General features: G+C 44.3%; 2 protein-coding genes across 3 annotated transcripts; both read left to right on the forward strand.

Annotated features, from left to right (window-relative positions):
* The first annotated feature begins 105 nt into the window (after positions 1 to 105).
* kdm2ab (lysine (K)-specific demethylase 2Ab) lies at positions 106 to 14,370 on the forward strand. The gene is made up of 22 exons (XM_018754880.2): positions 106 to 1,222; positions 3,684 to 3,822; positions 3,940 to 4,018; positions 4,356 to 4,402; positions 4,499 to 4,677; positions 4,864 to 4,970; positions 5,108 to 5,201; positions 5,696 to 5,849; positions 7,917 to 8,032; positions 8,147 to 8,273; positions 8,474 to 8,703; positions 8,975 to 9,052; positions 9,320 to 9,586; positions 9,711 to 9,845; positions 9,964 to 10,050; positions 10,166 to 10,444; positions 10,926 to 10,958; positions 11,085 to 12,133; positions 12,571 to 12,734; positions 12,815 to 12,961; positions 13,097 to 13,312; positions 13,880 to 14,370. Exons 1-22 carry the CDS (start codon positions 1,190 to 1,192, stop codon positions 14,059 to 14,061), a joined length of 3,942 nt encoding a protein of 1,313 aa, XP_018610396.1. The 5' UTR covers positions 106 to 1,189; the 3' UTR covers positions 14,062 to 14,370.
* Positions 14,371 to 15,777: 1,407 nt separating this feature from the next.
* On the forward strand, positions 15,778 to 27,963 carry ankrd13d (ankyrin repeat domain 13 family, member D). Of its 2 annotated transcripts, XM_018754903.2 has the most exons (17): positions 15,778 to 16,171; positions 16,662 to 16,757; positions 17,913 to 18,048; positions 18,216 to 18,340; positions 18,825 to 18,870; positions 19,930 to 20,073; positions 20,168 to 20,357; positions 21,992 to 22,058; positions 23,127 to 23,208; positions 23,703 to 23,764; positions 23,901 to 24,031; positions 24,380 to 24,537; positions 24,927 to 25,040; positions 25,275 to 25,447; positions 26,147 to 26,226; positions 26,833 to 27,063; positions 27,299 to 27,963. In XM_018754903.2, the coding sequence occupies exons 2-17, from the start codon at positions 16,671 to 16,673 to the stop codon at positions 27,360 to 27,362; spliced, it is 1,890 nt and encodes a 629-aa protein (XP_018610419.1). In that variant the 5' UTR covers positions 15,778 to 16,171; positions 16,662 to 16,670; the 3' UTR covers positions 27,363 to 27,963. The 2 variants fall into 2 exon arrangements, with proteins under 2 accessions (XP_018610419.1, XP_029108242.1); XM_029252409.1 differs by having other exon boundaries at positions 15,778 to 16,757.
* Positions 27,964 to 27,991: the final 28 nt, after the last annotated feature.

Consider the following 27,991-nt stretch of genomic DNA (forward strand, 5'->3'; position numbering starts at 1 on the left):
CGTTGATTGACATCCAGTCTGCCCAATGGCTGCGCAACCGGCTGCGCTTGCCTGCGTCAAACATTGGAGTCAAATGAAGCCGAAGGCGGGCATTTCTTACAGCGTAATAGTGTGTGTGTGTTCTGTGACGAGTTGAAAATGGCGGCGTGAGGCAGATCGTACAAACTTTATCGGATAATAACAAGAAGCTCGGCTATTTAAAACCTCAGTTTGGATTTGGAGGAGATTACAGTTTGGGGAGACGTTGAATTCCATTTACAGTGTTTCCCTGGGTGACATTAATGATTAAGAGCAAGACGCTGAAATTCTTTTTTCCTCCGAATGATTGGTAGAAAGTTCTTCCAAATAATAGCGTTAATTTAATTTTATATACGCAGTGAACTTCGACATTTTGTCTTCTCGGGACGCGTAGACATTTTGTTATTCGATTTGCGTGACATAAGGCAACTTTTCGCGTTATTGAACCGTGTAGCTTCCTCAGTTCCTCCGAAACACTGGGTTGGCTGCTTCTTAGCTAGCTGCTGAATAACACAAACATATGACGGAACTTACATCTTAAAACGCTTTCCGACGAATCACTACAGCACAATATCTCGGCCGTACATCTCTGTGAGACGAGTGGTCGCACTACCCGACGCCCGGTCGACTTGTTTAAATTCTCAGTTTACATTTTGTTGTGGTGCAAGAATGTTACCTTTTAGTGCTGGATAGCTAGCTGGCTAACTAGCTGAACGTCAATGCCGAGGGAAGTTCGTGTTCGTGAGCTCGTCGTTAAATGTAAATTTTCGGAATATACTAGCTCTCTCTGTTATTGCTTTCGTTTGCGGGGGCCTTGTTGTTTAAACTCTACGTGTGTGAATTATTATATTGATAGCTTGGGTCGCTCACTCGACCGCCATGTAGGCTCTGGCTCTCCAGAAGTTGTACGGCGGCGGACGGCGCTTCTGAACAGCGAAAGCTCGTCGGCTCTGGCTCTCCAAAATTGAACTTTGTTTGACACTGACAGGCTACACACGTGACGTTAGAAGATCTTTTGCGCGCAAGGAGCCGCGTCTTTTCTGCCGTGGAAGCGAGGACGTTTTCCGCTCGACATTCTCCGAGGCGCTAGTTTAGTTCGAGACCACCTTCCACCCTGGACATTGATTGAATTTCCGCTGGAGAACTGCAGAGTGGGAGTTGAACGCTGAAGATGGAAGACGCGCCCCGTTACAGCAAGAGATTGGTGAGTGTCGGGTGACCCTCGGCGCGATCCCTCCGCGTCTTCCCGACGCCCTGTCACCCGCCGTTGGCATGGCGATGGACCAGCGCACGCCCCTAGCGCGCGAGCGCGAGACCTCAGCCCGAGCACGTGCCGCACCCAAACAACCCCGCGTACCACAGCGAAGCGCACATGGCGTTTTGTTTTGTCCGTGTCGTTTGTCTTCGAGCAGAGAACGTCTGCGATGAAGTTAGTGGGCAGCGTGAGATGCGCAGATGAGAAGGATGAAGAGAACACTAAAATAAGGATTGCAGTGTGTGTGTGTGTGTGTGTGTGTGTGTGTGTCTCACACTGTGTGTGTGTGTGTGTGTGTGTGCGCGCGCCCGTGCCCCTGCCGACCGTGTTGGCATGGAGAGAGAGTCCGGCTGCGTGAACGTGGGTCTGTCACTCTGTCCACATTCACCTCTATGCATTATCTCGCCCCCTTGTCCTCGCAGGTTCCCTTCCACAGCCCAAAGACACGTGTTTGAGGTGAATCGGTAATAGTGTGTGAATGAACATGTTATCTAACTCCTAGGTGTGGCTGCGTAGATCAGTGTAAATATCTTAGTAAGTACGATTTACTAACTGTTTCACTAAAGCAGCTTGTTTAGGAACTGGCCAGGTACTGGAGAGGTTTGCTGCTGACCCGAATCTGTATTCACCTGATTTATAATTAATCTTTGTAAGCATCTCTGGGCATCTGACACGAATAACATTTATATTCACCTTTAAGTCTGTGTAAGGGAGTTTAAGGTCATTGGGACATCTTTTTGTATAGTTTGGTGGAATGTGGTTTGAAAAGTAACTTTGTGAAGGTTTTGTTGCTCAAACTAAACATAGTAGTTAATGGACTATCTCTTTTTGGTTTGTGAACCAGTTTGGAAAAAGCTTGTTGCCACTGTTGTCAAATGAAGCTTCCTGTCTGAAAAGTGAATATAAGGGTCATGGGTTTGACTCTCACCTCTAGCTGTAGTACCTGCAAGCAAGGTACTTACCCTAAATTACCCCAGTAAAATTAAAAAAGCTGTATAAATTGGTAAATAATTGTAAGTAGCTTAACATTGTAAGTTTGCTTTGGAGAAAGGCATCAGCTAAATGAATAAATGTATATATTATGAGTTTGAGCTTTCCGAATTAAAAAGTTAATTTGAAGCAGTTTGGCTTATACCAGAACAAGTTGATTGGCAGCCTTATATCTATAGCGAAGTGTGTAAATGATAAGCTGGTTTGCTGTATGTGTAGGGGGTTTACTTTCTGTTCCACTGGTACCTTTTCTTTTAATGGGATCTTGAAGATCTGTAGGTGCTGGCAAATGAGAAACGGTTTGTTTTGGAAGAAGGGAAACTATCTATGAAATGTGCAAAGATATTTATACATGGAGGGGGTGCGGTGGCGCAGTGGGTTGGACCGCAGTCCTGCTCTCCGGTGGGTCTGGGGTTCAAGTCCCGCTTGGGGTGCCTTGCGGCGGACTGGCGTCCCGTCCATGGGTGTGTCCCCTCCCCCTCCGGCCTTACGCCCTGTGTTGCCGGGTAGGCTCCGGTTCCCCGTGACCCCGTAAGGGACAAGCGGTTCTGAAAATGTGTGTGTGTGTGTGTGTGTGTGTGTGTGTGTGTGTGTATTTATACATGATATCTAATGAATGGCACTGTGCTTAAACATCTCTCTTCTTTTTCTTTAAATTAATTTAGTATTATGATGATTGGTAAAATCTCCAAATAAATGGCATACATCACTACAGAGGGAGCTACTGGCTGAAAAATGAGCAAAACATTGTCCTCAGCAGACTTTTCTTTCTTCCCTCCTCCTCTTCCCCCCCACTGTCAAAGCATGCGCTTCACTGTTTACACTTCATGTATGTAAACCTGTTTAATTTCTGGAAAGGTTTTGGGTTTAATACCTTGCTCAGTGAAAAGACTGCTCCCAAACTAGTATTTAAAAATAGTCGGAAGTCCTGTCCTTTGGTTTGCTTATGAAGAGTCATACCTTGTATTTGCAACCGAGCTTGTCATAACTTCACTAAATCAAATAATTCTCATTTTATGAGCAAGATGGGTCCTTTTACACAAAGGGAAGTTTTTGGAATATGTGTGTATTGTACAAACAAAAGTTGATTCAGTAGAAACAACAGGGGGAATGTCTAGTTTTAATAGGAGAAATGGCTACACAGCGGCTGGGTGTAAACCCAGTTCAGGCAGAAACATGTCTCCTGGGATTTGGGAAAAAGAGAACATCTGCCTGGATTGAGTTAATGATGCAAGTGAGCTTTTCTGGAAGACATCTGCACACCAACAGTAAAGGGCTATAAAAATCCTTTGGCTTTCTAAAAACTGTACCTTTGCTCAGTCTGTCTTTTTGTTTATGAAATGGGAAAGCACCATTGGTGTGGTGATAGTAATTGTGACATGCTTGAGTAGATACTCAAAACTGTTCCCCCCCCAAACAGCGCTCAGGAACACGACGACGGTACCAGGATGATGGTATCTCTGATGATGAGATTGATGGGAAAAGAACTTTTGATCTGGAAGAGAAACTACACAGTGAGAAGTTCAGCTCCAACCTTGTGAAGCGCATGGAAGGCAAAGGTGCAGACCGACTGTCCTGCATATTCTTTTCAATCCAAATACTAACTACAGCACTGACAACTTTCCTATTTCTGGATTTGTTTTTGCCTTTCCAATTACTACTTTATCATTCTGCAGACTTCACATTAGAGTACATCCAGAGGGAGGGGCTGCGAGACCCCATTATCTTTGAGAAACCAGATGGACTTGGCATCAAGTATGTCTGTCACTCTTCTTTTTTCCTCTGGCAAACTGTCCAAGTACACTGCTTTCTATGTAAATTTTTCACGATTCTGTTTTCATTGGTGCTTTTTTTTTGGATTAATCTGTCATGGTCTCCCTTAGATTTAGATTTTTGTCTAAATGATATATAATTAAAATCTGAGATTAACTTTATAAGCACACATGGGACTGTTTTACTGGTAGCTAAACAATATTGACTTGTGAAATGGCAAACAAAAACATTATTGGGCACATATAATTTCTGGTTACAGCACATGCCTCTCCAGTGTCATTAGTGGATGCTCATGGATTAATCTGTTCCTCTTTCTCAGAATGCCCGATCCAAATTTCAGTGTGAACGATGTAAAGCTCTTTGTAGGTAAGTGCTCTGTTCTTGCTCCCCCTCCCATTGCTTTTCCAGTTCATTCAAATTGTATTTAATCTTCTTGCTTACGTTTCCCTGTCCATCTCTCAGGAAGCAGAAGGGTAATTGACGTAATGGACGTGACTACGCAGAAAGGCATCGAGATGTCCATGGCTCAGTGGAGGAGGTACTATGAGACACCTGCATCTGAGAGAGAGAAGCTTTACAATGTTATCAGTTTGGAGTTCAGCCACACCAAGCTGGAGAACCTGGTCAAACGTCCAGCAGCGGTGGGTCTATGCCTTTCCGTACACCTGCATATATACATGTGCATCATTTACCTCTGGCTACCTGAAAGTACTAATGTAGAGGAAGTAAACATACATAGTTACAGCTTTATTATCCGAGTGACATTGTTGTGTGTCGTTGGGGTAGCCTTTGCTTTGTTTCACCAGAGGTTTCTTTATGCTCTGCAGGTGGATGCCATTGACTGGGTTGACAACATGTGGCCACGTCATCTTAAGGAGAGACAGAGGGACTCCACTAATGCAATAATTGAAATGCAATACCCCAAAGTACAGAAGTGAGTTTTTTTTTTTTTTTTTCCCCCCCCTCCCTCTTCCCTTCTCTACTGCAATTTCTAAATCAGAGTTAAAGTTGTGTATAGTCTCTGTTGTTCCTGCTGTTACCTCTGCTGTTCTGCCCTGCCTTTTCCAACAGGTACTGTTTGATGAGCGTAGAGGGCTGCTTCACAGACTTCCACATTGACTTTGGCGGCACTTCTGTTTGGTATCATGTACTGCGAGGCGGTAAGGTGAGATGGCACTGTAGAGCACATTGAGACAAAACTGTCAGTCTCATCGCTTCCAGAAGGCTACATATTTAAACACTGGAGTTTGAATAAAAGATTTAACTGTCATGCAGGTGACATGTATTGTATACTATTAGAAACTAAGTGTTTAGAAGTTATGCAGAGGTTTAACCACTAAATGTTCATTCAAAATAGGTTTTATCTTCAAGTAGAAACTTGAGCTTTTATAATTGGCCAGTTGTAGCTAAAACTGAAGTAACCATAAACCAGTTACATTACTAATAACTTGTTTCCGCCATTCCTCCTGTTGGAACGAATTTTCCTAAATAACTGAATTTAGCCGGCTGTACAAAAAAGGTGTTTTGGCTGTGAATCTCACAAGCACATCAGCTGATTACCTTGGATTCTCAACTGAGAACAGTGTGATCTTTTGCCCGTGTTGTGGGGTTGGTAGTGACTGAAGAGAAGAGAATACTTTATGGTTGTCTGCTCCACAGGTTTTCTGGCTTATTCCACCCACATCCCAAAATCTGGAGCTCTACGAGAACTGGGTGCTGTCAGGGAAACAGGGCGACATCTTCTTGGGTGACAAGGCCGCAGCCTGCCAGAGGATAGAGCTGAAGCAGGGCTACACCTTCATGATCCCCTCTGGTATAGTCATGTACACATGGCTTCACAAACACAACCAGCTGTGAATACAGTGTCTAATTCTGTCTTGTATTCTCTGGTTCTCTTGATCATCTATATTTAGTTTTTCCATACCACATATTTATTACATTTTGCACAGACAGAATATTTTTGATCTTTAAAAATATTCTCAGATTGCTGGACCAATATATTTGTAACTTTTTCTTTTTTTAAAAAACATCTGAGCTCCCGTGTCTCTAAAACATTTGTCTGATTTATCAGGAAGAGTAATTGGGCTATTGTTTGCTGTACTTGGATTGCACCCTAGGATCATGACTAGAGGTTAATTAGATTCTGGGTTTAGCATGGTGCTACATTATGTCGGCATAGCTTTCTCTTTGATGGCTCAATTTTTGTGCTGTTCATGGATTCAGATGTGCATTTTGTCATTTGCCACTTGTGAAAGGATGCTGATGGTCTTTCTGGGCTGTCACGTGCCTGCAATTTCTGACTGCTAGTGAGGGTTCGCAGTTTTTAAAGAATTCAGGAAGCAGCACAGTGGCACAGCAGAAAAACACTGGTGTCCCACCGTGTATGAGCTGCACGTTTGGGTGTAGGTACAAAACTGACTCGAGGTGTGCAGAATTTGCATGTTTCCACGTTTGCAACCCACATACAGACACCCCTCTACTTAGGTAAATTTGACTTGCGTAATTTGGATTTGGGTTTTAAAAAAAGAATTTCCCAGCATACACATTATTTGCTGTCAGCGCTTATGCATAACATCTGAAATGCATTTAGTGCAAGTCGGCATAGCCAGACCTGGCAAGAAGCTGCATCTTTCCAGTTCTCACGTGTCTTCAGCTGTGAACGCATCTCCTCTCGTTAGCGTAGTGCTCTTTTCGCATATTTTTACTCATTATTCACAATGCCTGGTGGTAAATGTGCACTTGAAGGATTCACTTACTGCTGAATCTCTGTCCGCATTTAAAAAGGGTCTTGAAACGCACCTCTTCTGGACTCATTATGACAATGATGTAAGTTCATGAATGTTCAATATAAATGTTCGTGCTCTGTGACTTTGAGATCATGCCTGTTAAACAGTGGATAAACTTTCATGCAACTACTCTTGTAGTGTGTGTGTGTGTGTGTGTGTGTGTGTGTGTGTGTGTGTGTGTGTGTTTAAAAAAAAAAAAAAAACTAGGAAAGAGTAATTGATATTCGAATATGGTTTTATACAGCTACTTGTATATCAGTTTGCATGGTAGTAAGAAACTAACTGTACTTAAGAATCACACTGTCTGCTAATGTAATGCACACATTGTATTTTCTATGAGACGTAGTCACTTTGGAGAAAAGCGTCGGCTAAATGAAATGTAAGGAAAACGAGAACAGCCTTGCAAGCGTACAGCGATCGATTTGGAGATGGAGTTGAAAATACTAAGGAAGTATGAAGGTGGACCAAGATTATTGTCTATAGCACGGGAAACGGGTTTAGCCGTATGGACTATGAATACAATAGTGACGGATGCTGCACGTGAAAGGAACAGCTAGCATAAAACAATAACGGAAAAGCGTCAGGGTGTAATAACTGAGATTGAAAAATTAATCTTACTACATTGAATGGTGGGGGAGGAGGGGGAATCTGACACATGTAGTTTTTGACTTGTATAGAGGAATAAAGAATTGTCTATTTGCGTAACTTAAGGGGTGTCTGTATGTGTGGAATAAAGCAGTCATAAACCACTTCTGTACCCTTCTTTACCATGTAAACCGCAAGATAGTTGCTATGAGCCAAATTTGACTTGATGGGCCTTACCCCCTCACACTACAGAATTTGAAGTGGAACAAGCACCTGAGTTAGAGAAGCAATGCACTTCAACTTGCATTGTACAATAGTTTGTTGTTCATCTCAGTTCTACATTATGTAGATAATGTTAAAGCAAATGTTAGCTCTGAATGTTTTTTGCAGTTGATAAACAACTTTGACATAATCCTTAATATTTTATTATTTGTAACTGATTCATAGCACTGGAATAGTTGTTAAAGGTGTAGTGGCATTGTTTTCTAATGTCTGTTTCTTTGATCCAGGTTGGATCCACGCGGTCTACACCCCCATGGACACCATTGTTTTTGGGGGCAACTTCTTGCACAGTTTCAACATCCCCATGCAGCTTCACATTTACAACATCGAGGACAGAACACGGGTAAGAATACACAGCAGTGTGCATCTGCCCTCTGCGGTCTGGTCATTTCAGGTGTTTTGTATCTGTGTAACTGGACAGAACTCAGACCCACACCACTGCCTTCCCTCCTTTCAGGTACCAGCTAAGTTCCGCTACCCCTTCTACTACGAAATGTGCTGGTATGTGCTGGAGAGGTACCTGTACTGCCTGACCAACACATCACACCTCACTCCAGAGTTCCAGAAGCACTCTCTGGGTATCGGTCAGTACAAACGTTCTTCCTACAAGCCTTGGTTTTCCATTGTCTGTCCCCCCCCCTCGTAATCACATTGGTTTCCTTATATTGTCAATGTGATTTTTAGCTAATATAGATCATGCTACATAATGGATTAGTAATACAGTGGATCCTTTTTATCTGGCAACAACTTGTTTTTAAATATGTATCAACATGCACCCCCACAGGACTGAAGCGGGAGGACTGCCCATATGTAGAAGACACCCTTAATGACCATGGCAAAGAGGAGGAGGAGCAAGTCACCACTCCCACGAAGCCTGGAGTTAAAGTGCACCTGACTCCGTTTGAGCTCGAAGGCCTGTGGAACCTGCTGGGGAAGCTGGAGTCTCTTCCATCTCACAAGAAGTGTGTCCCAGCTGGGATCCATAATGCACCAGCATTGCTGCATGGCATCCGGGTAACTCCCAGTTGTGTTTAAGTATACTGTTTTGATTAATTGACTCTTGTCCTACATGGTTTACATTTGCAGGAATTATCTGCTTTTCTATATTTACATTAATATGCATATGACTCCAAGCAGTTAGTGTTTTTAGGCTTTTATCCAAACCCTCTTCAAGTCTAAAGGGTGTGTAAATACTACTCCTCTACTTCTATGAAGTATTATTACTTGGAAAAACTGTTCCGAATTTGTAGGCATACATGACAGATGATCAGACTACTTTTCTCAGACTCTTTTGCAGGAGCACGCTAATGATGACCCCAAACTTTCCTGCACTGGAAAACCTATTGTTAAGTGGCCTCAAAGGGTGAGAGATTGTGGCTTTTTTTTTAAATTTTATTTTTTTTAAAAAACTTCCTCCTCTCAAACATGTTCTTGCATAGAACCATGGACCCTTCTAATACTGTCTTTTTTTTTTTTTTACTTCAATGGAAGCCACAAGCTTTTTATATACTCTAAATTGAGTGACTCGCACTACAAGACATCACGACAAGTTGTACTTATGTCTTTTCAATCATTTTGTATATTTTCCTGCCTCATCTATGTTTTTCACATATCTTTCACTCCTCCACAGCCTTCCTGGTACCAGCCCCCTCACCCACCACCCTCCATGTTGCCTCGGCCACGTCTCTCTGGTTCGTTAGCACACCCCTTGCCCCCACCACGGCCTCCAAGGCCCCCATCTTCTATATCGGCGCTACGAAGGAGGCGCGTGCGCTGCAAGCGCTGCACAGCCTGCCTGAGGAAAGAATGCGGCAACTGCAACTACTGCAAGGACATGAGGAAGTTTGGAGGCCCAGGCCGACTCAAACAGACATGCGTTCTACGCCAGTGTCTCGCTGTGAGTTTGCACTGCAATCTCTGTGTGGGGGAGAGCTACCACCCCCTCTGTTTCCATCTTCTTCATAAGCTGACCATTTTTGGCTGCTTGCATGACTGCGTGTCCCCCCCTTGTCTCCCACTAGCCGGGACTCCCGCTGTCAGCGGTGTGTGCAATCTGTGGTGAAAGCGGCCAGGAGCCCGGCAAGACACCCATCTCCTCCCTCACACTAATGGAGTGTTCCAACTGCGCCCAGATCACCCACCCTGACTGCATCAAGGTAGCGGTTCTCCACTTGGACAGAATGCACAGCGTACAAGACATGCACCATAGTGTGGTGGTACTGACTGCAGCATTGGTGGTGACATCCAGGTTTCTGTTTGTTGCTCTCCTTGCAGGTGCAGGGAGAGGGTGTGGTGAACAAAGACCTGCCGAGCTGCTGGGAGTGCCCTAAATGTACCCTGGAAAAGAATGCCAATATGGAGGTACCAGGTTCTCCTCTCTCCTCCCACCTGCCTTCAAACCTGCTTTCCTCACCGCCTCAGTAAACCGATTTCTCATAGAGACGTCCATCATGTTGAAATCTCATGTCTTTCTCAGTCCTCAGATAGTGATGATAACAGTATAGCCTCAACTGGCTCTGAGGCACCAGTGTCCACCACAACCTCGGTGAAACACTCCACCAAGGTGACAATGGGGCAGGGGGATCATGGAGAGGGCAGGGCTACCCGCCGCGGCAGGCCTCCGCTCACTCTCTCCTCACTCTCCCTATCGCGCACTCGTCGCATGGTGCCACCCCCCTCCCAGACTCTTCTGGAGCAGCAGCAGCGGCAAAACAGAAAGCGTGCGAGGGTTTTGGAGACGCGTCTCAGGAAGAAGGTGCGAGTAAATCTGATGTTGGACTGTGGACATTTACTACGTGACATTTGGGATGCTGTTTTTTTTTTTTTTTTTTTCCCCCTCCCCGCCCCCTTTTTTCCTTTAACTTAATATGGTAGCACCCCAATGGTTGTTGACTCCACATACAATTAAAAATATGGGGACAACAGGTGGCATAGTGGTTAGAGCTGAGCGACAGACCCAAGTTTGAATCCCACCTTCTGCTGTAGTACCTTTGATCAAAGTACTTACCCTGAATTGCTCCTGTAAAATTACCCAGCTGTATAAATGGGAAAATAATTTTTGGCTTACTGTGTAAATACAAAGCTATTGGTAATTGGCAAAAAAGTAAGCTAAATGAATTAATAATAAAACTGCAGACAATGCTGCCATGTCATTCTTCTTACTGGTAATCTGAAGTTGCAGTTTTATCTTTGTGACTTTGTATGTACTGCTAATTTCCAATTTTTATTTTTTGCAGATAAAGTTAGATCAAGGCAAAATTTTGCAGGCGGTAAGTATAAAAACTGTCAATCTTTTTTTTTTTTTTTTTTTTTTTTTTTTTTCTTTTTCTTTCCCCCTTCCCCCCCCGTAGATTCTGTGCTTCTAATACTTTTTTTTGTTTTTCTTTTCCTTACAGAAGCGAAAGTCCTCTCCAGATTCCCTTTCTCATAAAGTCCTCCGCCGGTACAGCCAGCGAGAGGACAGTGACAACTGCGTTGGCCGTCGTAATCTCAGGGGCTCATCCCTCATCTCCTCCAGGGGGAGTGGGTCTGGCAGACGAAGTCTCTGGAGGGGATCCCCCTACCGCATCATCCGAGGGGGCAGGTTAGCCACAAACTCACCGCTGAGACGGCATGAACTAGGGATGAGGTGTGACAAGGATGGCTGCAGGGAAAGGGCGCGGGTCATACGAGGCCGTGGCCAGATTCAGCAAACCAGAGAAATCATGGAGGAAAGGAGCATGGATGAAGACCAAGATGTTAAGGGAGATCTTGAGGATGGACAGCGAGGAAGACTACTGGACAAGGAGAACTGCCCACAAGGGCTGGGGGCACAAGATGATGGTGATGAGAGTGAGGAGAGGGAGCAAGATGGAGCAGAGGAAGAGGATGTAGAGATGGATGAATATGTGGGAGAGGGAAATGGGTCAGATTCTGAGCCGGACCCACCAGTACTTTTGGTGTCCGATATGCATGATGATATCATAAATGGCTCTCGTCTGACTGTGACCCTGCAGCGTCCCGCGAAGGCCAAGCGTGACCCTGGAGCCATTGTACCCAAGCTAGAGGCAGCAGTTACTGCCAGGAGCCCCGAGAACCAGGGGTATGTTCAGCGCAAGACACTGCAACGACCTCAGCTCAAGAATGGCCATGCACTCTCGGATGCCAAGTATTCCAGCAGATCTGTCCCTTCTGTCCAACACCCACAAGTTCATCCCCGAAACTCCACCGCCAGAAGAGAGGTGCCTGGGACCCATGCAATAGCCCCACTGCCTGGGCCAGTGATCAGTGTCACCTCTCCATCAACCTCTTCTTCCCAACATTCTGGCTCTGCCCTCTCCCCTTCAGTTAAAGACCTGGGAAGTGAACCAGGATGTGAGAAGGAGGTGTGGGTTTCCGTGTTCCGCTACCTGACCCGGGCAGAACTCTGTGTGTGCATGACAGTTTGCAAGAACTGGTACAAGTGGTGAGTCCATCTGCAATATCCATTTCTGTGTGTCTGTGTCCCACGTTGTTTTAGCAGAAGACTTGCACAGTGTTTGGAGAATAAATGAAGTTTTCTCTTTACTCTGTAGGAATTTGGCAGACTTCTCAGAATAGCTGTATCACACTATAAATGTTGTTATTTTTGGGAGTTCCATAATGCTTTTCCATGGTAAATATCTAGTTCATCAAAGCATGAATTAACGGTACCTACTTTGGAGTGACTCAGTCAGAAATGCATGTTGAGCTGTGGACTTTATTCATAAGCTAACTTTGGAAATTAACAAGGTTCATAAGAAAATGTTTACCTCCTTATTGGTTTCCTGGCAGTAACCCCAAGAAAGACATTTTGAATAACTGCTCTAAGCAGAACATGAGAGGTTACTTCTTCCCAGTGTCACTCTCCCTTCCTTGTTACAGGAGCTGCGACAAGCGACTCTGGACCAGGATCGATTTGAGCCGGTGCCGTTCCATCAGCCCTCAGGCCCTGTCTGGCATCATCAAGCGCCAGCCCGTTTCCCTGGATCTGTCCTGGACACCAATCTCCAAGAAGCAGCTCTCCTGGCTCATCAGCCGGCTGCCAGGTAGCCATCACTATACAGGACTTTTGTTCCTTACTGGAGGTTGCCAGCAGTTTAATGGTCTATCTTGATTTCTTTCACAGGCTTGAAGGACCTGACTTTGTCTGGGTGCTCCTGGTCTTCCGTCTCAGCCCTCAGCTCTTCCAGCTGCCCACTCTTGCGCTCCCTGGACTTGCGCTGGACAGAGGGGGTCAAGGATTCTCAGATCCGGGACTTGCTTAATCCTCCAGGTTTTTTTTTCATTTTTTTAAAATATAGTTAAACTAGGTATTAAATGCTGATTTTACTGTTAAGTGCATTTACAAACTGTAAATATACACTTCAGTTTATCTGTGTTCTTCCCTGCCCCACATTTTGTAAAACAGGTTGCAATAATCGCAGCAAGCTCAGGAACTTGCTCTCTTTCCGGCTGTCAGGCCTGGAGATAAGTGACTCTACATTGCGGCTCATCATCAGGCACATGCCCCTGCTGACACGGCTCGACCTTTCACACTGCCGTGGCATCACCGACCAGTCAGTCAACCTTTTGACTGCTGTAGGGTCCTCCACACGCAACACACTGACCGAGATTAACCTAGCAGGTAGGAAAGAGTGTGTAGGCATGTGGTGTATTCCAGCTGGTTCCTGTTTGCAAATATTCGCTACCTTTTCTAGTCATCTTCCCCTCCCTCCACAAAGTTAAATGAGCAAACTCATTGGACGTATAGTGTACTGCAAATAAACATGGCAATGTAGTGGCAGTGGGATTATAGTAACAGATTGATGCAGAAATTCATTGCATGTGAGTGTCTGAATAAAATTGGTAGCTGTATTTATGCTGCTTACTATGAAAGTACCTGTTCATCTACCTTAGTTTCGATTTCTGTATTATTGATACTCATAATTGGGTCAGCAGGTGGCAGTGTGGTTAGAGCTGTGACCTTGCTATCACAAGGTCTAAATTCAAATTCCTGCTCCTGGCATAGTACCATTATTAAACACACTTATCCTGAAGGGTTCCAGTAAAAAAAACAACAAAAAAAAACCCAACTGTAAAATTGTGTAAATTAACTGTGTTAATGTATAAAATATAAGTTGCTTTGAGCAAAGGCATCAGATGGCTGGATGAGGATAATAATTGAATTGTTTCGGTCACTCCACCACCCCAGGCTGTAGTAAGCTGACAGATGCCTGCTTGCGTTACCTGAAGCGCTTGTCAAGTCTCTCCATTCTGGACCTACGGGGCTGCAAGGGTGTGACACGGAAGGCCTGTGAAAACTTTATCTCGGAGCTCTCCATCAACACACTGTACTGCCTCTCTGATGACAAGCTCATACAGAGGATATCCTAGATATTAACTGCCATTAGGGACAAAGACTGTAGAAGGACCAGTACTGGTGGATGGCATGATGGTTTTTTTTTTTTTTTTTTTTTTTTTCCCCCCCCCTTCTTGAAGTGAAAGACTTCGAGCAGGGGGTCCTTGTAAAGAGTTTTACTGTATATGGAGAAGAAAATGTCTGGCAAAATGACTGGAGCCAGGGACTCTTTATCCCAAAGTTGTAGGAAAACGTATATAGGAGCCTCACTTTCTCCGAAGCCCAGTGTGAGTGACTTCACTGTTTCTCATGCAACTCATGGAGGGGTTTTTTTTTTTTTTTTTTTTTTTTTACATAAAAACTTCCTCAAACTGCCTTTAAAGTCATTAGGTGAAACACAGGTCTGGTTTATCTTTGCTTCTGACCAGAGAAAATGAGGTGCTTTAAAGAAATGGTGCAAATATGGTAAATGGTGCATGGTCTGAAGCAAAAAACTAAATAACACACAGGTATATACCAAGAATTGATCTTTAAAAATGGGAAGTTGTTGTATGAATAGTTGAACATGTAAGGCATGGTTGTGTGAACCATGAATTGGGCAGTCTTTGTCTTGAGTAAGTGTATATTCTGTTCAAATAAACTTTTCTGCCCAGGCTTTTTTTTTTTTTTTAAAAAATGCCCTACAGGATGTAAATTGTACTTTGATAGAATTCCCTTTGTTTCCATTTTAAAATTATTCTCCCTTGAATTCACTTTTCCCCCACTTTCAAAGTGTCTTCTGCAGATCTGATGGATTTCTCCGTATTGTCGTCTTAAATATAAATATATAATATACTTATGTAAATTTGTTTCCTTTGTCTGGTCTACAATGACAAAAAAGCTGTAGCATTTGAATTATTTTCTGAAGTCTTTCTGATTTTTTCCAGGAAAATAAAATAAACAATTTGCTGTTTCATAAAATGAAAGTGATAGTCTGATTTTTCTCTTGCTGGAAATTGTGGAAATGTCAACAAGCACCATCTTTGGTCCAAAAGTCACTGAAATGTTTGCAGGGGGGGCTGTACTTCCATGGTATGAGCTCAGGATGCTCTGGTTTTAACTGCCTTTTCTCACAGGTTGTGCTCTTTGGGGGCAGTGGAGTCCTGCTGTGCAGTATGTAATTTATAACCCTGGTGTCATAGTCCTCCTTATGAATATTAATCTTTTAAATTTCTTCAATATAAATCGGAATTTGTGGGCCTCCTTGCTTACTGGTTAGTATTAAAAAAAAATAAAAATTCTAAATAAGCAACAAAACATCCCAGTAAAATCAGAAATGAGATTTATACTATTGTATATTTTGTTAATTTCATCACTTATATTTGAACATTCGATTTGTCATTTCGGATCCGGAGCCGAAGACCGTTCCCTTACTCATTTTCATTCAACTGTGGTGGTGTAGCGTATCATCATTGGTTTCTTTACAGCTGTTCCCAGCAACTTCTTGAGACAGTAGTAGTAGTAATAATTATTATTATAATAATCGAAATAATTATAGGGCAAACGTTTTCTGATACTATTTGTCACACTTGTAAAGCCTTCTTATAAAAACATTTAAAGCGAGGTCATTCCGTCTAAAACCACATGTGAAATGTCAAACCTTAAAAGTACCTGCTCAACAATTTTCAGAGAAATTCATGAACAAATAAACTAAATAAGGAGGCTGCCTGTCTCTTTTCCATCGCATGCCTCCCTTCCTTCCCACATAACCTGGAACTAAAGCTTTGCAAAAAAAGCTGACGTGAAAATTAAATAAATAACAAAAAAAAAACGTCTCGCCGACAACGAATGCCAAGAGAAAATATTAGAAATAGTGGGGAAAAAAATACGTCGATGCTCGTAGGAAAACGGGATAAAAGTGAAGGGTGCACTGTTTTGGCTAGCGGTCAGGTGTCGCGGAAAGCGGCCGCCCTGGGCATCCCGCACCAAGGCCATTGCGTCAACTCGAGTGACCTGGATGTGAACATGGAAAGTAGGCCGCGCGTCGGTGTTGTGTTTCTGCAGCGGAGGAACGAGGATGACTGAAAACTGGGGGGGCAAACATTATCACCCGAGGAAGTATAACAACGGCTCCAGATTTTTCTTTTTGAAAATACGGCTGATATGGTAATGTAGCTCGGAATGCAAGCTTTCGTGAAATAGGTTGAACTGGTTACTTTTCGAGCTATCATGGGATGGGAATAACGGTGGGACGTGGGTCGTATCACCCTACCAACACACAATATCCGGCGTAGCTTAATGGAAAAAAGGGCGATTTGCAGTTTATTACAAAAAAGAAATGTGTTTTAGATATACTACGTACAGTTAACCATTCTCCTGTACAATTCGTATTTATAATATTTTCTGTTGCCCGGCGTGGGTGAGACGGCTACATGATTCGCACCCCCAGCGAACGAAGGAGTCCATTCATGTGACAGAATATTATTATTAACAGCGACTAACGCTCCGATATATACATTTTTCCAGCTGCTCACGGAATATTATCTCTAAGCAGGGCTTGCGGTTTCGAGGGTCGCTCAGTGCGCGCGCGCGCGCGTGTGTGTGTGTTTGCGCGCGTCTGTGTGTGTAAAAGAAACACGTTGTGTGTGAGCCTCAGAAGTGAGCGATGACGGCCCAGGAGGCGTTTCCCCTGCACCACCTGGTGTGGAGTAACCAGTACCTGGAGCTGGACCGCGAGCTGCACAAGAAACAGGTACAAGGCAGCGCGCTCGTGCCCGGGGCACTCACTGTTCCTAGTCAGTACGGCACTTGGTGTGGTCTACGTGCATGGTGATTTATTTGTGGTCTACATGCATGATGGGTTCTACTTGCATGGTGATTTATTTGTGGTCTGTGTGCATGATGGGTTATGTGTGGTCTTCATTCATGGTGATTGTGGTCTGCATGCATGATGGGTTCTACGTGCATGGTGATTTATTTGTGGTCTGCGTGCATAATGGGTTATGTGTGGTCTTCGTTCATGGTGATTGTGGTCTGCATGCATGATGGGTTATGTGTGGTCTTCGTTCATGGTGATTGTGGTCTGCATGCTTGATGGGTTATGTGTGGTCTACGTGCAAGGTGATTTATTTGTGGTCTACATGCATGATGGGTTCTACTTGCATGGTGATTTATTTGTGGTCTGCGTGCATAATGGGTTATGTGTGGTCTTCGTTCATGGTGATTGTGGTCTGCATGCTTGATGGGTTATGTGTGGTCTATGTGCATGGTGATTTATTTATGGTCTGCATGCATGATGGGTTATGTGTGGTCTTCGTTCATGGTGATTGTGGTCTGCATGCTTGATGGGTTATGTATGGTCTACGTGCAAGGTGATTTATTTGTGGTCTACATGCATGATGGGTTCTACTTGCATGGTGATTTATTTGTGGTCTGCGTGCATAATGGGTTATGTGTGGTCTTCGTTCATGGTGATTGTGGTCTGCATGCATGATGGGTTATGTGTGGTCTTCGTGCATGGTGATTGTGGTCTGCATGCATGATGGGTTATGTGTGGTCTATGTGCATGGTGATTGTGGTCTGCATGCTTGATGGGTTATGTGTGGTCTACATGCATGGTGATTTATTTGTGGTCTGCATGCTTAGTGGTTTACGAGTGGTCTGTTTTCCAATCTGTGTATGATCTACATGTATTATAGTTTTTGCAAGGTTGCTATGCATGATAATGTTGCATATTCTCTTTACGTGATAGCTTGTTCACGTTACTCACGCACAGTAACTGGAGACTGCCTTGCATGCACACTAGTTTGTGCATTTTCGTTGTGTGTGTGTGGCGCTTTGTGCAGGCACCATACATTGCAGTGTGCCGTCGTCTCTGTGTGGCACTGACCTCCCTGCGATTCTGCAGCATGATGTGGAGCAGCTGGACCCACGAGGACGCACCCCACTTGAGCTGGCGGTGTGCCTGGGACACCTGGAGTCCACGCGTGTGCTGCTAAGGCACTCCGCTGACCCCACGCACTGCAACGCTCAAGGCTGGACGGGTGGGTGAAGAGCAGGGGGATGTGGCAGAGAGGTGAAGTGGGAAGGGAGACCAAAAGGCACAGGCCAGTGGCAGCAGCTGAATGAGCCAAAAGCAGCTGCCAGTGTGTTGTGTAGCTCTTTAGTGTGTGCGCTGAAGCATAACTGATGTTGAGTGCTCTGTGTTCAGTGTTGCAGGAAGCAGTGAGTACAGGAGACCCAGAGCTGGTGCAGCTGGTTCTGCAGTACAGAGACTACAAGAGAGCCACAGAGAGGCTGGCTGGCATTCCGGAGCTGCTCAGCAAACTGAGACAGGTGATTGTGTGTGTGGACACACACCAGGATGGACACACACACACACACACACACACACACACACACTATTGTACATGCAACTGAGACTCAGGTCACACCACCATACTATATAGCTGTGTAGCAGTCCGACTTGGTAAACACTGAGACTAGTTTATCTATTAAAATATGAAATATGTTGTTTATATTTTAAATAAAAAATTTTTTAAATTCTCTGCAGTGTCAAGGTGACAAAATAAACCCTTGAAACGAAACTGCCAATGTCTTTTAATTATGATTGACCCCTCTGATTCGAAGCTGTGATTGATTGCATCGATCACTCTGACTTGGACCGAGCTGTTACAGCCTTGATTTAATTTGGCAGGATCATTAATAGCTCATTGACTCCAGCAGCATTACCACAGTAATCTTTAGTAAAAAGTGCCCAGCACTGTGTAGTCCTGGTCCGTTTTTACTGCGCTCTAATGCCTGTGCTATGTCATTTTAGGCACGGGATTTCTATGTGGAAATGAAGTGGGAATTCACAAGCTGGGGTAAGTATTAGTCCGGCCCGACTTTGCCCCTTGTGGGGGGTTTCAGCACCACACCAGGGACAGCGCCCACATGCACTTTCACAGTAATGGGCAGCATTTACTGTGTCGGAACTCTTTTCCCCGTGTCGGCCAGTTGAACAGGATCAGCATTTTTTTAGTGAGATGTTTAATGTAGGTCAGCAAAGACTGGAGTGCAGAATACTGCTGTATTTTTCCATTCGCTTAACTTTGCAGCTTCGGTTTGATGGTTTTTAATGTGGAATAATTTTCTTGTCAGTCATCTCTTACCAACAACTTCCTATCCAGCGCAGCATCACGGTGTTTCAGAGCTTATCCCAGAAACATAACGTGCAAGGCAGGGTATTCCTTTGATGGCACATAACTGTATCACACACTCATTCACTCACGTACACACACACTATGGACAATTTAAGGTTATCCTTTCCCTTGAAACATGGGGAGAACATGCAAGCTCCACGCAGATGGAGCGGAATTGAAATTCACACCCGAAACCCGTAGCACAGGAGCTGCGAGGCAGCGGTGCAGCTCACTGTTCCATCTTCCTGCCCTAATTTTTAAAAAAATCTTCGCATTTACTGTTTTACTGCACATGGCTCTTGTCTCACTGCTGCACATAACCGGGATTTATACGCAGCGTTTGTAAATAAGAATGATGCCGTGCAACATACTGCTGTTGTGAGCATATTAAATATGTGGCAGCGTTTTTGATGATCAGCCTCGAGGTAGACTGTGTACAGTAAATGGTAATAATTACTTTTTTTATACTTCATATAAGTCGTGTAGTCATGATAAAATAAGAATGGAAGCAGAAAAAAATTATTTTAGGAAATCAAACTGTAATGAATTCAGAAAGTACATGTATGTCATCATTCTTTCCATAATTACAAGCTTTGCTGATATATGGAAGGTGGTAATTAGTTTTTTTTTGGAATATGCTTTACACTTGTTCATGTTCTGACCTGTTGTGAACATACCACGCTGTTGAGTCATTGTGTCCCTGTGCTGTAGTGTAAAAATCCCTCTTGTGCCCTCTTCTAGTGCCCCTGGTTTCGAAGGTGTGCCCCAGTGATGTGTATCGTGTGTGGAAGAGTGGCTCGTGTTTGCGGGTGGACACCACGCTGCTGGGCTTCGAGCACATGACCTGGCTCAAGGGCCGCCGCAGCTACATCTTCAAGGGCGGAGGTGAGAGAGCAACAGGACTGGCTCTTAACCCAGCGTGGTGCATGTTCTGTGTGGGTCAGGCACAGCGATGTCGCGTCCATTTCTCCTCCCACAGAGAGCGGTGCTGTGGTGATGGAGGTGGACCACGAGAAGCAGGTGGTCTACACGGAGCCTCTCTCCCTTTCCCCACGCGATGCTCCCTCCCTGCTGGCTGCTATGTTGCCGTCACAGGAGAACACAGCCCAGCGCCTCACCTCTCCCATTGTCTCCACCCACCTTAATACCCGTAACATTGCCTTTGAAAGGTGAGAGCAATACTGCCTTTGGGATGTCTTGATGTCTTTAGCTGGGTGGGGGGCAGTGATAGTACTGTATTTTTTTCTAAAGTTTTATTAAACTCAAAATACCTCATTCAGCTGCCACTTTTCTCCAAACCTACTTACAGTGGTTTTACCCACTTTTACTGTATCAGTATAAGGTAAGTACATTGACCAGGGTGCTACAGCTGGAGGCAGATTTGAACCTGCAATCTCTGGATCTAAAGGTGGCAGCTAAAATCGCTTCTGTTATCTGAAAGAAGCACAACTGATAGCACAGCGTAACAAAAATTTTGTCTTTTTGCATTTTTCATTTAGTTTTGTTAGGATAACAGTTCATATTATAGGTCAGTTTTTAGAAAAATATTCCACATTCTTGAAATGAGTAAATTTTGGTGAATTTTGGCACCAGGTTCCAAGCACCAAATATTCCGGTAGGATCTTTTTCTTTCTGGAATGTTATGGTGCCTTCTAGAATCTTCCAAAGCTGTAAAGTACCAAAGTAAAACTGACATTCAAGGAGAGGCTAGTGGTATTTTTGTAATCAGTAATCTTTAACTAATCATAATCAACACAAAAATGGATATAAGTAAGAACCTTGAAAAATGATGTTGCAATCAAGAAAGTCCTTGTTCTGTACACTGTGGTCTTGGTGCCCTGTCATGGGTGTACCAGACAGTACAGCACGGTGAATTACATTTAGTTACTCACTGCTACAATGTGTGATCCCACTTCCTGCTGTTGTATCCTTTAATAAGGTACTTACCCTGAACCCACACACACACACACACACACACACACACACACACACACACACACACACACACACACACACACTATCTGAAACGGCTTGTCCCAAGCGGGGTAGTGGTGAACTGGAGCCTAACCCAGCAACGCAGGGCACAAGGCTGGAGGGGGAGGGGACGCACCCAGGACGGGACGCCAGTCCACAACAAGGCACCCTGAGCAGGACTCGAACCCCAGGCCCACCAGAGAGCAGGCACAGGCCAAACCCGCTGCGCCACCGTGCCTCCCTCAGTTATCTTGAACTGATACAATGAAAATTACTCAGCTGTATAACTTAAGAAATTGTGGTAACTAGCTTAACATTGAAGGTCACTTTGGAGAGAAGTGTCAGCTGTATAAATGAATGTAAATGTGAAACATTGTGTGAGATAACATTGACGATTAAGTTTATTCATTGCTAAGGTGTCAACAATCAAAGTGCATAATAAAAGGCTTAGAGAAGGAAAAGTAGAATATACAACTGTACTTTGCTGTTAGGTTTTTGGTTTCTTTATCAAGTTAATTTGCATTTCAGAATTTTGTCTTTTAACTGATGCCTATATCATCCCACCATGCAGCAGGGAGCTGAATGAGGGCATTGTATCCCAGTGGGAATCACAGCTCTTCTTTTCATCCCCTTTTGGACTTTTGGATGTGTTTGCTGTGACTCGGTGATGGTGTCAGACATTCCCACTGTTTCCTAAAATATGACACAGAAAGGCAAGGGCTAGAAGGAGGGAGTAATATTCGCATTCTGTGTGAGAGCAATGGGGCAAGAGATGGTGAGAGCCAGGCTGTTGTCTCCGTGGAAATCAGTGCCCTTTCCTCCTTCTCAGGAACAAATCTGGCATTTGGGGATGGCGTTCAGAGAAGACAGAGGTGGTCAGTGGCTATGAAGCCAAGGTGAGTACTATATCCTGCTAGCCATTGCAGAGCATGGGAGACTGATGTCTGCTGCAGCTTACAGGACTAAAGGAATACATCCATTCCACCAAAAATTAATAACACCAGTCCCTCGCAGGGCAATCACACACACTCATTCACTCATATGTACGCACCAAGGGCAATTTGGAGTCTCCGGTTCACCTGAAACACCTCTCTGTGGACTGTGGGAGGAAACAGGAGCACCTGGAGGAAACCCCAGTGAACACGGATAGAACAGACAATCTCCCCACAGACTGAGCAAGATTCAAACCCGTGTCCAATCCCACATTCTAGGAGCTGTGAGGCTGTCCTGCAGTAGGGATTACAGATATTGAAGATTTGTGCTATTGTGAAAGTTCAAGAAGCTACCAGAAAAGTTGGAGGGAGATGCAGCACTCCTATGAGTAATGTTAGAAAGGACGCATGGTGTGACGAGAGCAGCAGTGACCGATGGCATCATTATATCCGCATCCAGATTTCAGCCATTTCAGGTGAAAGATTCCTTCTGTTGTTGAATGCCTGAGCCACAGGCCATCTTTTGGGTCCATCAGCAAGAACGTGAAACGGCGTGAAGGACCGGATCCCAGAAACTAAGAGCCCCTTATGCGGAGCTGTTCGTAAACACACAAACAGATGCAAATGTCACCCACAGACGATGCCATGGGTGTAGATATGTAAAAATAGCATTTTTGAGTCCACGTTTGCTCGTTGTGCATTGTTCACTGTTTGCTCCTGCTCACCGTCCCACAGGAAACAGAGGAAGGGGGAGGGGTGCTCCGTTAGGGTATTCACACTGCAGCTAAAAGGGGCCTGCAGCAGGATGGTTGAGGAAGTTTTTCCATTGTCATCAGCAGTGGGAATTGAGTGGAATAGCTCTTATGTCCGCAGCAAAGGTCATAAAGTGGAATATATCAGGTGACTGTGGTGTGGTTCTCAGGTTAGATGTTTGGTTGCTTTGGGAGCCCACCACTTTTTTGGCTTTGTGACAGCGTACATTAAGCTAATACCCATGTTTTGACCAGACTATTTAATTCCTGATTGGCACAGGTGTACAGTGCTAGTAATGTGGAGCTGGTGACGCGATCGAGAACGGAGCACCTTTCGGATCAGGACAAGTCCCGGTGCAAAGGTACTGCGGGGGTGAAATGGTGGGGGGCGCGGTGGCGTGGCAGGTTCGGCCGGTGCCCGCTGAGTGGCAGGTCTGGGGTCCGTGCCCTGCAATGGACCGGCGTCCCGTCCGGTCCTGGCTGTGTCCCCTACTCCTTCAGCCCTGCCCCCTGCGTTGCCGGGTAGGCTCCGGCTCACCGCAACCCCACTCGGAACGAGCAGTTGTTGACAATGGATGGGGTGAAATGGAGATAAAGTTGGAATGGCAGTGTGGGAAATGGAAAGGTTGACAGTATGATGTTAATAAAAAAAAAAATCATGTTTTGAGTTCCTGACCTTGTTGAAGAACTTTCTCCTGAAACTGTGGTTGGCTCAGCAGTTCATTGTGGGAGGGGAGTGTATCTAAGGCATCTGTGCTCATGGTTAAAGTCTACAGATCCTGTCAGAGTAGAAATGAGAGAAGCTCAATATCTTCAGCATCATCCTTCCATCATTGCTCATTTTAAATATTTTCAGGTTCGAAGACTCCTCTCCAGTCATTCCTCGGCATAGCAGAACAACACGTGTCTCATAATGGAGTGAGTGCTGGAGGCCTCAAGATTTGTGCTGAGCGAATTCTCATTATTTTATCGTTTTGTACATTCGATCATGAATGATTATCATATCGGGGGTAAAGATGGAGCAGATGGAGATGACGGGTCAATTTCATTGCAGAGTCACGTGTCTCAGTGTGCCAGTCCTCACAACCCCACGGCCATCACTGCAGAGGAGTATTTTGACCCAGAGTTTCCCCTCAACAACAGAGACATTGGCCGACCTGTAGAGCTCACCAGCAAAGTACAGAGGTATTTTCTGTCCCTAAAACAGAGCTGAGGTTCAGTGTGTTCCGCTGCCTCACTTCTGATGTGCTGATGTCTCTTCTCCCTCCAAAAGCAGTGATCCCATGCTGCGATTGAGAAAAGGAGCTCACTATAAATAGAAACAGTACAGTAGCGGGCTCAGTCACGTAGTTCCTCTTTCAGAATGTCTGCACTTTATAGCCGGTAGTACTGATGTGTAACACTGGGTATGAGGGATGGACCAGACTGCACTGCACTGCACTGCACTGCAGTGGCTTCTGGCAAAAATAGTCTTTCTTTCTTTCTCTCTCTCTCTCTCTCTCTCTCTCTCTCTTACCAACCCTCCCCCTCCAGATTCAAGGCCACTCTGTGGCTCAGCGAGGCTCACCCCCTGTCATTGGCAGAGCAAGTCATTCCCATCATTGACCTCATGGCCATCTCCAACGCCCATTTTGCCAAACTGCGGGACTTCATCACACTCCAGCTCCCGCCTGGTTTTCCAGTGAAGATAGGTAGGAGAAACAGAAGTTACAGAAAAAGGCAGTTACAGAGAGGTCAGAATTTTGTGCATGATCAAAACAGAAAACCATAGAAATGTGGTTAGGCTTTTTTTTTTTTCTATTTGAGGCTTTTTATTGTTTTTTTATCTGAAACTCTGGAAGGCATCTGCACAGTTGAAGTCCACTTACAAAAGACCACTTAAAAACCAAAATCTCTTAAAGAACTCGTGTCAAAAACATACCTCTCACATCATTTTCTGCCTTTCTTGGGATTAGATCATGCAGACAGGCACTTCTTTATGATACATGAATCATCAAACTTTTGATAATGTTTACTGTTATATATTAAACCTCTTTTTGATGTTATAATTGCAGTTTACCTTTTGTGTCCTCTATCCCAGAGATCCCTCTTTTCCATGTGCTCAATGCCAGAGTGACCTTCAGTAACCTCTGTGGCTGTGATGAGCCTGTTAACGCTGTCACTGTCCACACACCAGAGGCGGCCCCCCAAGCAGGTAACACAGTCATTCTGTTATAGTTGCATCTGTGAAGCAGATACAATTATTATAGGTTCAAAAGTGGAGGACAGTGACAGTTTCCAATTTGAAATGAACAAAGGTGATTTTTTTTTTTTTTTTCTCCTCCTGTGTACTGCCTGCTTTAGAACTGTTGGTCTGTGAACACTGATCAGTTTTATTCTTCTCCTCTCACTGCCCTTATGCCTCCTTGCTTGTTTTTTCTGCTACTAGGGCAGGCCCCTCCTCCCCTGCATTGTGAGGTGGATCCTTCAGTCTTCGAACCCCCAGCAGAATACACTACTCTTGGCCCAGGCCGCAGTGAGCCCATGAGGGATGAAGATGACAACCTCTTGCAGTTCGCAATTCAGCAGAGTCTCCTGGATGCAGGCACTGAAAGTGACCAAGTAAGACCATGCCACTGTATGCTTAGCATCCCTCTAAGGAGAGGAAAAAGGCAGTCTGCGCATTATCTCCAACAGCTTTAAGAAGAGAAGGCAAACAGCAAATTGAACCACTCACTTGCTCAGTTCCTAATACTAAAAAAGGGTTGTGGAGGTCCAAAGCCTATCCCAGATACATGGGGTGCAAGGCTGAGTATGGTACAACCTGGACAGGAGACCAATCCCTACCTGGACATGTATGCATTCACTCACATTTGCACACACTAAGGGCAATTTAGAGTCACCAGTTAACCTGAGATAAATGTATTTTAACTGTGGGAGGAAACCAGAGCACCCAGACTGAACCCACACAGACAAGGGGAGAACAAACGAACTTCACACAGATTGAATAGAATTCAAACCTTTTCCCAAACACCAAACTTCCTTGCTGCCTATATATAACCAGCTGACCATAAATAATGTCCTGTCAAAATAATTTTCTTTTTTGCTGTTTTATAAACAGATCATTGGCAGCTGTAAACATTGATGGTGCTGTTAAAGTTTTAAGCTAAATATAACAATTTCCCTGAATCTTAAACACCTGCAAATTTTTTGTTGTTTAAGAAGTGTTACTTATGTAACTGTGTCAGTTGTTCAGTTTGAAGGAACTTCCTTCCATAACCAAGTCTTTACTGTAAGATTTGAGCATTTATTTCTCACAAGGTGACTATATGGGAGGCTCTCACTAACAGTCGGCCCGTCTCCCATTCGGCCCTGTATGAGGAGGACTCTCAGCTCGAAAGGTTTGTCCTGAACTGTTAATTTATTTTCACCATTTTTGCAGAAGAGATCTTGGTGAGAATTCTTTCCAAGCACAGAAAAACTAAGTGTAGTCTGAAGATATGCGGTGCATGGGGAAGTCCTTGCATGAAGAAACAGAAAAGTAGCCACGTAACTTATGTCTTATCTTTGTTCTGCTTTTTTTAGTATGGTTCTTTGCAGTAATAAGAATCTGAAAATTATGTGTGTGTGTGTGAAAATTAAACCCAGAAACTGCAGTAGGACTTAATAGCTTCAGTACTTGTGGTTGAAATGGCACAGCCTTGGTTTTTTAAATAAATGTCTGGGTCAGATTTTATACTGTTACCAGTGTTTAAAATGATGCAGTAAATAATACCATAATACAGCCAAGTTATGTGCTGTATATAATTGTATGTGGAACATATAGAATATGTGTAGAAAATGGTATATGTAAATGCAAGCGTGAATAAGAATGAGTATAATTAATATTAAAAGGACACATCTCGGTAAAGGAAAATGTGCAAAGTGTAAAATGAAATGCAGCATTTGCTTTCTGCTACAAATGGGTTCGTACTGTATTGCTTTGTCTCCGTCTCCCTCGTGGACAGGGCAATCCAGGAGTCGCTCTCACACTCGTTGGGTGAAAGGGGGGAGACCCTGGGATCATCGGACCCCCCCCAAACACTTTCATCACCGGACCGAGCTGTCCAGTACCCCCCGTCTTACAGCTCGCTGACCGAGTCGAGGGCTCCAGGGGTTGTCGGTGTGGCAACCAGCTTCGATGAGCAGCTGCGCATTGCCATGGAGCTGTCTTGCAGGGACCAAGAGGAGATGGACAGGTGAAGGACAGAGCAGGAGGTTTTAGATTTAAAAAAAAAAAAAAAAAAAAGTTAAAATGTTTCATATGTATGTCCTTTTCTACAAATGGTTTTCTGGGCTGGAAGTCTGCGCAAGAGCAGCGCTATCAAGCAAGTGAAGCGAAGTAGCGTTGGGTCATTGTGGACGCGTGTGTTTCGAAGACCTTGACTGATGTTGACTTGTGCTGATGGGGTTGTAAATTTGGTTTTTTGGCAGGAAGCGGCGGGAGGAAGAGGAAGAGCTGGAGAGGATATTACAACTCTCACTCACAGAGAAGTAATGCAGAGCAGTGCGCCAGCCTGGGGAGGGCCTTTGAAAGGAGATGATGCTATTTATTATTTGTGCTTTTCTTGAAATTAAATTATTGTTATTTGTTCATTATTTGTTGTTTAACAAGTTCGAAACACACCTTTGAAGGCAGGAGGGAAGCAAAAGTGGAGTGAGGGAGGTGTACGGTGTAGTACATCGTGATGTTAGACTCCCTGACTCAACTGTGGAAACAGTGGGGAAGAGGACTGAAGAATTGAAGAGTTTAAAAAAAAAGGACTAGAGTAAACTGCACTGAAGGACTGGGCTTCGTTTTAGAAATGACCGCACAGTAACAAGCACCCGTACTGTAGGGTTATGGTAATTCAGTACATATGATATATTCATCTTAATAATGCAGCTGCGCGCGCACGTCGAAGTGTAAGAGCTTCTAGTTTCCTTCGGTTTCTCACAATCGATCCTGCTGTCGTAATTTGAGGGAACAAAAACATCCTTAAATCTGAACAAAACTAAAACAGGGCCGAGAATGTAACGATTGAAGAAAATGTGTGAATCCGAAGTATGTTGGCTGTCTACTAATGTACGATATGGGAACTGACTAAATAAACTTATCAAACGTGTCTCTTGTGTGTCCTGCTGCTG

Source organism: Scleropages formosus, chromosome 5, assembly GCF_900964775.1.
Source record: "Scleropages formosus chromosome 5, fSclFor1.1, whole genome shotgun sequence".
NCBI lineage: Eukaryota > Metazoa > Chordata > Actinopteri > Osteoglossiformes > Osteoglossidae > Scleropages > Scleropages formosus.

Bases quoted from the DNA above. Each gene is read 5' to 3' on its own strand.
- ankrd13d (XM_029252409.1), top strand. From the start codon at position 16,671: ATGACGGCCCAGGAGGCGTTTCCCCTGCACCACCTGGTGTGGAGTAAC. The intron at 23,209-23,702 runs GTACTGCGGGGG...AAATATTTTCAG, and splicing joins GGACAAGTCCCGGTGCAAAG to GTTCGAAGACTCCTCTCCAG. The intron at 23,765-23,900 runs GTGAGTGCTGGA...ATTTCATTGCAG, and splicing joins AACACGTGTCTCATAATGGA to AGTCACGTGTCTCAGTGTGC.
- kdm2ab (XM_018754880.2), top strand. From the start codon at position 1,190: ATGGAAGACGCGCCCCGTTACAGCAAGAGATTG. The intron at 12,134-12,570 runs GTGAGTCCATCT...TCCTTGTTACAG, and splicing joins TGCAAGAACTGGTACAAGTG to GAGCTGCGACAAGCGACTCT. The intron at 12,962-13,096 runs GTTTTTTTTTCA...TTTGTAAAACAG, and splicing joins GGACTTGCTTAATCCTCCAG to GTTGCAATAATCGCAGCAAG.